Consider the following 12,234-nt stretch of genomic DNA (forward strand, 5'->3'; position numbering starts at 1 on the left):
CACGCCTCTAAATGACATTATAGTTGCTCGCAACGTTCATTGACTGTGTGACGGCAAGTTATCTTTGTCTAACTGCCTGTATAAAATGTGCAGTTCTGAATAAATCCAAACTCGGTTGCTATTCCACAGTAAAGAAATTTCCAATGCGCACAACAATAGGACAAAATTAAAACAAGGAATCAATGAGCACGAACGCACTCAAGCCCAAAAACGGCCTTCAGTTTGTTACTCAACTCAATGTTACAAATTCAGTTGATATGTGACGTACAAACTACAGATTGGTTCGACATTGTTTTCAGACGTATCTTGCTTCGAACATATTTCACTGCTGTAAGATTTCTGAGTTGTCACGAGGTAGTTTTGGAACCATGACAACAACTGCTATTGTTTGATGATGGAGGCGCTTGGCCGGTTAGTTGAAAAGCAAGCTGTAATATAAATCAAAATAATAGCGAAGACTGAACATACTAAACGTAATGTTCTCTTAAAAAAATAGGGACTATTTACATGCTTTCTGTGCATTATTAACCCAATCAAAACGGTTTGTAAGCAGCTATTAAGGTTTCCTTTTGTCACTTGTAAAACTGCTACCGTACTTAAACGCGAGATACCTGCTGCTTTTCATCGTCTTCCGCTTTCAATAACAATTTTGCCAGATCAGTAACGCACTGATCGATGTTGGTTCCGAGTTTTGCGCTCGTTTCCAAGAAGTGACATTTGGTTGCCTAATAATTCACAAAGGCTAGTTAATTTCTAAAAACATAAAACAGCCAAGAAAATGCTCCTTTACGTTTGCAAGTTTTTTGCCTTGCTCTGAGGAAACACATTTTTTCCCGTACTTTGCGCTGGTTTCTCTCATGTCCAACTTGTTAGCACACAGCATTGTGGGTAAGTTTCTTCCTGCTCCATCCTATGCATAAACAATAAAATTATGCTCAGAAAATAAAACTCATTTCCAACCTTTAAAGTTCGCTTTACATAATAACACTCGGGCTCATAGGACTGGAATAAAATAAATGATCTGACAAGAGCAACCTGTTGAATTGCTCGAAAACGTGAACGAATTGCGTCAAATAAATAAATTTGCTACCAAATGCACTGTGTGCGGCTGAACGCCACTTTGTCATTTCGACTATGGGTAAATATACGCCAATAATTTATTACCTCAACGGCGTTCATCCATTCCCGAACATTTAGAAAGGAGTTTTCATAAGTGCAATCGTATAGCAGAAGAACACCATCAGCCCGTCTGCGTTTGAATTGCATTTTAAATTTTTTAGAACAAAACAGCCCACATTATTTATAACCAGCAGTGCAAAATATTATTCTTCAAACAGGTTGTCTTGAATGGATCCTCTGGCCTTGCAAATTTACCGTTCTCTCTAAAACTAATTAAGTTTGTGTTTCCTGCTGCAACTACCCTTACCGGATTAGACCATCTGCTCGATTCAATTTGGTCGTTAAAACCAATTATGAGCAAAAAACATATCATCCAGAACAACAACTTACCTCAATTCATTATTTGAACCGCTTTGTCAACCATGCGCAGCATAGAGCGAATGCAGGGCACAAATATTTTTAGTACAAACAAGAGTTTACCTGAAGTAAGAACGAGCAATACTTCTAAATCTCTCTTGGCCTGCAGTATCCCAAATCTGAATGGTCACCGGTTTTCCTTCGATGCTCAACGTTTTCGTGTGAGAATCCACCCCTGCAAGGTTAATAAAAACATCGATTTCCAGAATTGTCGACAATAAAGCTTATACCGTATGCAAATGTTGTTCCAAACCCTTACTCTTTTTGTCTTTGTTTGTTAAATATGGTTTAAACAACGAGGTTTAATGGACTTACCCAAAGTGGCTGTCATGCTTGATTTGAATTCGTTTTTGCACAATCGCATAAGAAGACTTGTCTTGCCGACCCCAGAGTCGCCAACTAAGATAACTTTAAACATGCGATCGCATTCGTCTTCCTCCATCTTGTTGGTAGCTGGTCTTTCGGTTATAGCCGGAAAGATACGTATGCCATGTTTCGATATAATAAATGGGTTATGATTTTGAAATACAACAATACACGTTCAGTTGCTAAGAGTGTTCCGAGAGCCTGGCAAAAGCTAAAAAAGGATTACTGTCACTTGTGTAGACAAGTCTGGCGTGACTTTTACCAAACAACCGAAGTCTCAAAAGTTTAACTGTTGTTACTCCTGTATCATCCAACTCGCTGTTTGCAACAACTAGCGTTATTTATTTCCTATAAAAGCGCGGGAATAGCCGCGTAAAGTTTCAAAGCAATCGATGTTGCTATCAACAAGCCATATGAAATCGTTTAAAACGCTACGTAACAGTAATGATTACTATAAAACTGGCCGTCGATCAATCGCTCGAGAACTCACGCGTTTTACGAGTGAGCACTTATGAAGCCACCGAGAGCTTAGCGTCCAAATGTGCGTGCTCCTTTGTGGCCTGGGCTAGTCAACACCATGCGCAGTCAACCCGGACACGACGCTAAACAAACGACGAGGACCGGAGCCCCGATAGGCGATTTGTTTAGAGACACATCGACGGTCGTAAGTGACCGGATCGCATTCCAATCGACCGCTTTCCACAACTATAAAATTAAATATCGCATTGAATGCGAAAATATTCACATCGATACAAACGCAATAACGACGCCGGGTGTCTTTTAATTGCAACCGGTCCCTGTGGGCACGTATGCCCATGTAAGTACTAAACGCATTTTTTCCCTGGGACTGATTACCGCTGACGCATTTAGCACGTCACGAAATGAAAATATATGGGTAGGTGACCACAACAGTAACGGATGGTATTTTGATATCGATCAATATTTTACACGTGCGACGTATGTCGGTTTGATTGTGGACGCAATATGAATAACAGTGCTTGGTTTTCTATCTATGGCACATATTTTTTTGAATAATAACAGACAAAATTGTAACAATAAGCATAACAACATCATGGTACAGAATTCTTGTTAAACTGATAAATACGGAGAAATAGAATCAATACGACTTGGACGTGTTGTTAAAATTTCAATTACTTATGCTCCGTGTTATTAAACCTTGTGCAGGTACATTGGTCACCTATATTATCAAAACAACGAACAATTTACACATATACAAAATCTGTAGACTGTAAACAAGCTTCATTTTCTTAATTGATAATTATTCGTTTTTATAGAACAAAATTGAGAACTGTATTTTTTTGGGTAAGAGTGATTTAAAAGATTTCACTGAGTTTCTTCTATCCTTTCATACATATGTCAAGTAGGTGGCGCATTATGCAAATAGTATTAAAATAGTGTTCAGTGATTCAGAAACTAAAAATACTGCGAAGGAATTTAACGTTTTGTCTTGTTTTGCTATAATTTGCATTATTTTTGTCTCAATAGTAAATAGAAAAGTAGTGACTTTGTGTTGGGCCCATTAAACATAGAAATACAACATGGGGACGATTTCTATTTCGGTTTTGATTGATTGACGTTTTATGTTCAGTTTGCTGTGTTCAGCTTGACTTGTTTTAACCAGCCATTGTTTTTTTTCCTATGGATATAATTGTTATCTATGGCATGGCCTAGAGAATATGCATTATAATAAAGTTGTCAAATGTTTTACTGTAACATTAATTTTTGTTTGTAACCCAAATAATTATGCAGAGTTTCATGGATTAGTTTTGCAAAGCACCATGGGATGCAGAACTTAAATTGCACGTCCCATGCCCATGGATCTTTACAATGGGATATCGAATAATGGAAGAAATCCCAAATAGTAGACCTAAGCAAGTAGCAAGTGAAACTGATCTTCACAACAATGGACCTGTAGAACAAACTTTAGAAGTTTGTGCTCACGACACCATGTCTCCAGATGAAGATGCCACTACAGAGCCAAATGCTGCCACATTGGATGTGACACCAGTTGAAATAAATGTTGGCGACAAGTTATGGCGAGATGCCCATCAGAGGAACTCGTTACAAGGCGAGGAAATCAATTTCAAGGTTCCAGAGTTAAATAGGCAAAGATCCGGGACCTGGACTTCGGGTGTTACTGAAAATGCTTTGAACAAAGTTTCTCCTCAGTTTTATAGCACTCTTGCTGTTAATGAGACCAAGCAAAGAGAACAAACACAAATTAGTGCATGTAATGGTGACTTGGATCTGGAGAGTCTTGATTTATCAAATCATTTTGATGAACAAGGACATTCTAACTCTGTGACCAATAATACCAATGAAGTTGATGAAAGTATTAAAGACAACAATGAAGAAGGGGTCAAAACAGACAAGCGAGTATCAATAGTTTCTGTGTTATCCACAAGCTCAGCATCTGATGGTGTCACAGTGGGCACCTCATTTCACAGTGCAATGGACAAGAGAGATGGTGAATTCACTGACATAAATCTTCATGTAGTTGAAAGTGATGGCGATCTGAATACATCTGAACAGTCTGAACCGCCTCTTCTTAATCTAAAACATTCCAACAAACCAAGCTTGGGTTCATTATTTGGCTGGTATGTTGATTATGCCAAAACTACTTGGTTTCAATTTATGTTTTTAACCAAATTTAAAAATCCTTCACATCACCACTTGTTCACACATTATTTTTTTATTTGACCAGTTTTTGATTCTTATTAATCTATCCAGTCACTGTTTGTGTATCAGATACACATTCTGTACAAAATTTATTTGTTCTTCAGGATAGCTTCAAAAGCGTCGCCAACGAAAACCAATCCCCCATCATCAGCAACAAACCACACCAGTCAGACCAATGATTTAGATGAATCTTTCCATTCCAACTTACAGGAAAGTTTAAAGTCCGATCCAGCAACCGCTCAAGCTGAAACAAAGAAAAAAACTTCTATGTATGTGTGAACAAACTTGCTTGTGTGTGGTTGTATAAGTTTGTGAAAACCGACTAATAGTGTTGCCTAAAAAGTAATTAAAAAAACTTAAATAAAACTATTTGTACCGCGTTGGTTTTTTTTACGGATAAGATTTACCTTGAGCCTTATTTGTAAAGACATAATTCATGATAAGTCGTTGGGCCCATATTGATTTTATTTCCTGGCCAATGTACTTATCAGTTATTTTTTTTGTAACAGTAAAATCAAAAGTCGATTTTGGAGAACTTCTAATGTGGAACCACTTTCCACCACAGCGCTTATATTGGAAAATCGACCTAGGTAAGCTCTTATATTTTGTATTTTTGTTGCTCATTGTTTAATCTTAGCATTATTACCAGTTTGGGTAAGTGTACTGGTGAAAGAGTTATATGCATTGTATTGGAAAGGTGAAATAATGAATAGGTTTTGTAACAAATGTGTGTTGAGTATGTGTCATACCAATGGGTCACACAAAGTGTTATGCTAATAAGTTTATTCACATGCAGCTTTTTAGCTGGGATAAGAACCCCAAGTCCTGGGATTTGTGATAAATTCTATTCACTGTGCTAGCTTAGATTAAATACTGTTAAAATAGAGGGCTTACTGCAGTGTTAAGCAGCATGTGACGTCTACCTTTTATAAATATGTATGTACTGTTTTTATTGAATAGGTTGACTTAATATGAAGAGGTCATACTCATTGTTTTGAGCTGGCGTTTTGTCACAAGACACACGGCATGCAAGATTGAATGAAAAGCATTGTGACATTTAAATTTTGTTTTTCAGGAACTTGCCAGAAAAAGCATCCTTGGAATCTGAGAAACACAGAGCAGAGTATGAAAAAATGGTTGAGAATGCAAAAAAAAGTGGTGGGTTTATTTTGAAAAAGGTGTTATGACAACTTCTAATGAAAGTGTTTTTGTTCGTTATTCTTGTGTAATGTGGTTTAGAGTGTAGGAAGTCATAAACCTCTATGCTGTTGCGCTTTTGCCCAGTAGAAGCTACTCTACATAAGTGGCAATTGATCATCATAAAGTTGTTGTTATCCAAACATCAATCATGTTAAGGGTCACGCTGGTGTGACAATGGAAGTGAATTACTCTGTAGTAGTGACTTTTAAACCACATGTATGCTCCTGCCTAATGAAAATAATAATGTTTGTTGTGGTTTATTTCTGGCAAAGTGGTATTCGCCTCCCATTAAAGTTTGATCCACAATTCCCATAACAAATCATTGAGATATGTTTATTTACCAAAACCACATATCCATATACAACATTCCTTATATCATACAGAGGTAAAGGACATGCAAAAGAAGAAGAAACAGATGAAATTGCAAAAACAGCAGGAAGATGTCATTGCTTCTGCTAGTGCGGTTTGGAGCACTGAAATTTTACCGAGCTGGACCACAGTGTATGTTTATAGTTTTTGGGTTATTATTAGAGTTTTGTCCTGGCAAATCACTTCATTTTGTCAAATTAATTGTTACTAAATGCTTTTAAAAAAATATAATCATGTCTGTACCATAGACATCAGACCAATCGTACAAGACAACTGTGGTGGCAGGGACTTCCCCCTAATGTCAGAGGGAAAGTGTGGCAACTGGCAATAGGAAATGAGTTAAACATAACCCAAGGTTAGAATAACTTGTGCCAGTAATTTGAAAAAAGATGCTTGCTAAAATGAAACTTCTGTTAATAGATCTTTATGAAATAATGGTGACAAGAGCACATGACAAAATTCGCTCCATGCATGAGACGCAAAGCATTGGAGAAGGTTAGTTGTTGCATCATTGCTATTGGTTGACTTAAAATACCTTCATTGTTTTTTCTTCATTGCATGACTCGATCTAGAACAAAAATTCCCTTTCTGCAAAAATACACACCTAATCTATTTATATGCAAGCACTGCACGATTAAGAACTTGTCGTGCAACAGGTGCAAACTATTATTCGCCATAAATGCGTTGACAAACATTATAGTTTGACCTGTTCTATATACGTGTTCAGGTTATATGTATACTGTGCAATATCTTATGGCACTACATGAATATGATGCATTTGTTTTACCTCACGTATGACCTATATAAACAATGTGCTGTGATTTAACGCACGGCCTTGTATCTCAATCTCGAACCATTACAACGCAATTCGACTTCAAAGTTCGTGTGTTGCTATTTCCCCAAGCTTACGCAACCTGTTGTTGTACATACAGAGACTGAATCGTTGTCATCAGATCGTGAAAGTACAGTGGAGCTCATCCGACTTGACATATCAAGGACCTTCCCCACTCTTTGCATATTCCAAAAGGTAACGGTATGTCCATGAATATGTTCATGCAGCCGTCACGATATTATTCCCGACCACTGGTTTCCAGTTGGGATACTTTTTCAGGAGCTTTAAACTACCGACGTTCTTTAAAAAAACGTGTAAAACCTAAAGGTCATTTTATTTTTAAACTAAATCGTGTTAGCCCTGCCCTGTTTTATTTGTTGGTTGCACATCACTATGACACTTTGAAAGTCTGATTAAACTGCTTTGTAATACCGGCAATATGCCATGAAATATGTTTGTTTATATTGAAGAGGCTTCAGGGGTTTATGATCGATTTTGTCCGTTGACAAGTATTGACGTAATAATAGCGACATTGTTCAATCGCGCCAGGATCGAAACTGAATAACATTCCCTCTCACATGTCAAAACAAGATAGTTAGTGGTTGTGTTTTTATACTAACCAGGGAGGTCCGTACCACGATATTCTACACGACATACTTGGCGCCTACGTTTGCTACAGACCCGACGTCGGATATGTGAGTACCAGCATATGTTACATTTGGATGCATCGATTTTGTAGATATCAATTATGGCTCCAATTTAACATTTAAACCCATGGGCGTTACTAAAAGTCCGTTTAGTATTAGGTGACTTCACTGTTACCCAAAGATAGATTTCATCTTAAATAAGAAGTGCTGTTTTAAAATACTTTTATCATGTACTTCATAATCTATTGCGGTTTTAGGATGTGGTTATGTTGGAGGGCGAAATTTTAGGCGATGTCTTTATTACTATGGTTTTAATATATGGTCACCTATTTCCTCTGTCCCTCCCTCGAACACCTCTATTTCAAACCAAACAAATCAGCTGACTGCGTTGTTTTACCGACGAACTCGTGACCGCACTTGACCCCGTGTGACGTCACCTACTAATACGTCGCTCTAAACCCGCGATTAACGCCTTCGTTTGTTAACACGTTAATGCTCTTACGTCTCCAGGTGCAGGGCATGTCGTTCATGGCGGCCATGCTGCTGCTCAACATGGAGCCGGCCTTCGCCTTTGCCACATTCGCAAATCTTCTCAACAAGCCGTGCCAACTAGCCTTCTTCAGGCTGAATGAAGAAATGGTGGGTGGACGTGTAACGTGGTTTTGTGGGTAACTAAGTTCGCGCGTTGTTGCTGTGTATATGCGATGACAGGGTGACAACATGGCTTTGTTTGATATTTTTTGTCGCGGACATTTTGCTGCGCTGTCACGCTTTTAGTGTTTCGTGACAACAAGTTTTGCCAATCGTCGTATTCCGTCTGCCTGCGTAATTAAGGAACTAATGTGTATTTCGCCGCGTTGTGTCCATATCCTGTACATAAATTAAACTTATTGTCGTTGTTTGCGACTCCTGTGAAGTAGCAAACGCGCCTTAGCAATTACAACTCCCAAGAAACACATCTAAATACCTTGCACAGATGAAAATCTACTTTGCCGCATTTGAAGTCTTTTTCGAAGAAAACCTCCCAAAACTCTTCGCTCACTTCAAGCAGAACAACCTGACTCCGGATATGTACCTGATCGATTGGTGAGTGTTTTACTCAGGCCCAATGCAACCGCGAGGTTGGTGCTAATCGATGTGATAATTTCACCTCAGGATTTTCACCATGTTCAGCAAGGCGTTAAGTTTTGATGCGGCGTGTAGGGTGTGGGATATTTTCTGCAGGGATGGAGAGGAATTTCTTTTCAAAACCGCAATCGGTAAGCGTTTTTTGTCTGTTTTTGGTTAATTAAAATTACGCTTTTATTGCCTCTGTACAAACAGTATTTTAAACTGCACCGGTCTATACTATAGCGGGAAGTAGGTTTAAAAATCTTCATGTTTGCTTTTGTCTTAACTTTTTGTGTCGAATTTAAACTCACTGCAAGAATATCAGATTATCGTTTGATGCAATCATATGAAACAGGAAACCAAATAAATGACCCTTTACATTTGTGGGCATTTTTGATCTTGTGTTTGCACTAATATCCAACATCACATACTTAAAAAAACTCATGATATGATCTACGTAAATGTATCCTTCACTTGCAGCGATACTGAAGTTGCACGAGGACACGTTACTAAGCATGGAGTTCATCTGCGCCGCTCAATTCCTCACGCGCCTGCCCGCTTCCGCATTTACCCACCACGAACTTTTTCGTCACGTTGCTGACGTCACAATGGTGTCACGGGGTAACCGACGTTGGAAGGACGTTCTGGCTCTCCTGCGGCGCGACGACACGTCCTGACGCCCGCATTCGCCACCTTCCCGAGCAATTGAAAATTTAGGGAACGTCAGCACTGTGTTTTGCGCCGCCAGCCACAAGTTTTATGCGTCGTCACGTGTTCCAATGCGGTCACGTGACGCACATCCATCATCCTGTTGAATGGCGTTTGCGACTTGACTCGTGGCGTTAATAATTTTTATGCAAAGGTAGTATGGGCCATATCTTTTGGTATTGCGTAGACAGCATAGGTAGTATAGCCACACAGGCTTTCGGGAGTATCCTTATACAATAGCTGTTGTCAAGTTGATGGTAGTTTTACAATATTTTGGCAACACGAACCGGTAGTGAATATTTGCTGCTGTTGTACAATTTCGTGTTAAAATTGCTGCTAAAAACTGAAAGCATTGCAAACCGATGTCTCTTAAAGCGATCACAAGTCAATGACATGGCAGTTTTCTGTCTTGAATCGACCTCCTTGGCTGCGTAGTGCGCAAATCGGCCGTGAGCCCTTTGTTGTAATTTACTCTTCCGCGTAATCATTGTGTCCTAGTTAATTCCCTGGCGGGGGCGCTTTTTACATGTACCACAGCAAGGGTATTTCCATCCTCGCCACCATTTTCTGTACCTCGAAGTCCTAGATTAGTGTAGGTGGACATGACGGGTTCCTTTTCTTTTTTTCGCTTCTTCATCCTTCTCTTATCTTTCACAGTGTGTGTTTCAAACTCTTTTCTCTTGAACTATGTCCAGTACCGCGTCCCCCCATATGCTTTACAGTTGCCAATATCGTGCTGTCGCGTCCCGATTCTTTTAGACTCCTGCGCGCCCCCTAGCGTGGTGAACCAATGTAAGATACAAATTATATGAATAAATATATATATCACCTTCGTTTCACGAAGTGCGTGGATAGCGTGTATTTTGTGGTTAAAGACGGGAGGACATGGATTGCCGGCAGTTAATTTAGTCCATCACAGAACTGAACATCGCTTTATCACAGAAAAAAAAAAAATAAAGTAGGTTTTTGTGCAAGTTAGCTTGCAATAATTTTCGGTGCTGGTTGCTTAAAATAGTGCTGGTGCTGGCTTAAAAACTGTTGCAAATCTCGGTTTACGTAGTATTGTAAATTGATCACATCGCGCCACTCTGATATTTTATTTTTGTCTGCCGCCAAATTCCCTTTTTACAGTTTGCATTCTCATTTTAGGTTTCGGAAGGTCTGCATGACTTGTGCAGTTTGGATGCCTTCCAACGTTTGAACGTATCTCAAAAAACTTACTTTTTCCATTCTTTGCATCCCAAAGAACTTTGCTTCTCCTTTGAGCAACATACATTTTTTACATGAAACTTAGAAAGTTTAGAAAGACAAAAACGTATAATCCCTACCAAACTACATTTTTCTGCCGCATGGAAATGTACATTATTACTCCATAAACATGATGGTGTTTCAATTTATCTTCCTATTAAACACGTTTTTAAACTTCAATACTTTAAACTACGTAATGCCGTTTTGGTATAGCTATTTTCTTTCACGACGTGTACCACTGTAAATGACAGTAACGTTTGGCCACTAGCAGTGCTATGGAGTTATTGTCATGGGGTTTTGCACTGGTTATACCAAAAATTTCGGATAGGCCACTAACAGTGCTATGGAGTTATTGTTACATGTTTATTGCGATGTTTTGAACCAGTAATTTTACTTGCCTTAACACATAAAACATTCAGTCATGGCTACAACGCTAAAAGCATAGCAGTAACGTGTGCGTGTACCAACGCGTAACCTACGCTATATGGTTCGCACAATATAGGTTTTTACTTCAGTATTATTTAAGTAACGAATTAACGAAGAAGTCGTCTTGCAAACAAGCCGCTTCACAAAAAATAAACAAACAAATAAAATTTAGGTCAATTTAGAATTCCTGGATGATCACATTTTCCTTTTCCACAGTGTCTTTTGCCGAAAGAAGCATTCGTGTCAATCACGCACAATACCCTTAACCAGGTCATGCAATTTATAATAAATATTTAATGGCGGCGCTTTATTACAGCTTATATTGGACTAACAAATCAACGGCTCAATTGTCAACTTCAGACGCAAGTAGTCGTTGCAGAACCACTCAGGGGACCGCTTCCAAGTTACTTCAGTAGTGGGGACATCAGTTAATGCCAAAACCTCAACCAAACAAGCAATCTAGAAGAAGTCTATCTAAGTTTGGTGCCGTGCAGCAGGAGTAAGAAATAGGCACTTGATTACATTTTACAGTTCTGCAGTAGCCCGAAGTATAGCCTCTTGCTGAATTTACCATTGTAGCGAAGGTGCCCGTATATAGCAGTGAGTACAGGGGCATATTGAATTTAGCGTTGATAGGTCGCGAATCGAAAATCAATCAACTTTGAAACTAAAATGGCGCGAAGAAAGCGTTTTTCGATTTTTTATGTTAACGTTGGGCATTTGTATTTTACGTCGTCTTGACTCTTTTCAACAAATGTGTGAATTTATCGCAATGTCGCAACAAATCGTTTTTAAATATGCATGAACCTTTAGCGTCGTTTCATGGCCGTTGTTTATGTTAGCATCAGGTATGTGAACTTTGTGCGAATCAGTTTATTGTCTTTTGTACAGGAATGTGTTGACGCAGAGGTGCGGCTCCCAACCTTTTTCGGTATTTGTAACGGGCGCTTTCGTGGCCCTTAATCGCCACCTGTTGTTTTCACCGCCAAGTGTCCACAGGAATAATCATTAGGGCGTTTACAACAACAAATTCTTGACTAGCGCCGGCCTTGCGAGTCAGGTCTCTTGTTGACTTTCGACCTCCGCCTATCG

The 12,234-nt window shown here is 39.0% G+C and overlaps 2 protein-coding genes across 2 annotated transcripts; one reads left to right on the top strand and one right to left on the bottom strand.

The window, feature by feature from the left end:
* Positions 1 to 22: 22 nt before the first annotated feature.
* Positions 23 to 2,109, bottom strand: LOC145903983 (ras and EF-hand domain-containing protein-like). The gene is made up of 6 exons (XM_082992181.1): positions 1,852 to 2,109; positions 1,600 to 1,711; positions 1,165 to 1,249; positions 791 to 910; positions 612 to 725; positions 23 to 428 (listed from the first exon to the last, which is right to left on the bottom strand). Exons 1-6 carry the CDS (start codon positions 1,976 to 1,978, stop codon positions 348 to 350), a joined length of 639 nt encoding a protein of 212 aa, XP_082848307.1. The 5' UTR covers positions 1,979 to 2,109; the 3' UTR covers positions 23 to 347.
* Positions 2,110 to 3,676: 1,567 nt separating this feature from the next.
* On the top strand, positions 3,677 to 10,293 carry LOC145903981 (TBC1 domain family member 12-like). Its single transcript, XM_082992178.1, has 13 exons — positions 3,677 to 4,520; positions 4,707 to 4,871; positions 5,112 to 5,192; positions 5,678 to 5,760; positions 6,186 to 6,303; positions 6,420 to 6,526; positions 6,592 to 6,666; positions 7,104 to 7,198; positions 7,627 to 7,698; positions 8,161 to 8,289; positions 8,627 to 8,736; positions 8,806 to 8,909; positions 9,241 to 10,293. Exons 1-13 carry the CDS (start codon positions 3,751 to 3,753, stop codon positions 9,435 to 9,437), a joined length of 2,106 nt encoding a protein of 701 aa, XP_082848304.1. The 5' UTR covers positions 3,677 to 3,750; the 3' UTR covers positions 9,438 to 10,293.
* Positions 10,294 to 12,234: the final 1,941 nt, after the last annotated feature.

This window comes from Ascidia mentula, chromosome 5 (assembly GCF_947561715.1).
Source record: "Ascidia mentula chromosome 5, kaAscMent1.1, whole genome shotgun sequence".
Classification (NCBI taxonomy): Eukaryota; Metazoa; Chordata; class Ascidiacea; order Phlebobranchia; family Ascidiidae; genus Ascidia; species Ascidia mentula.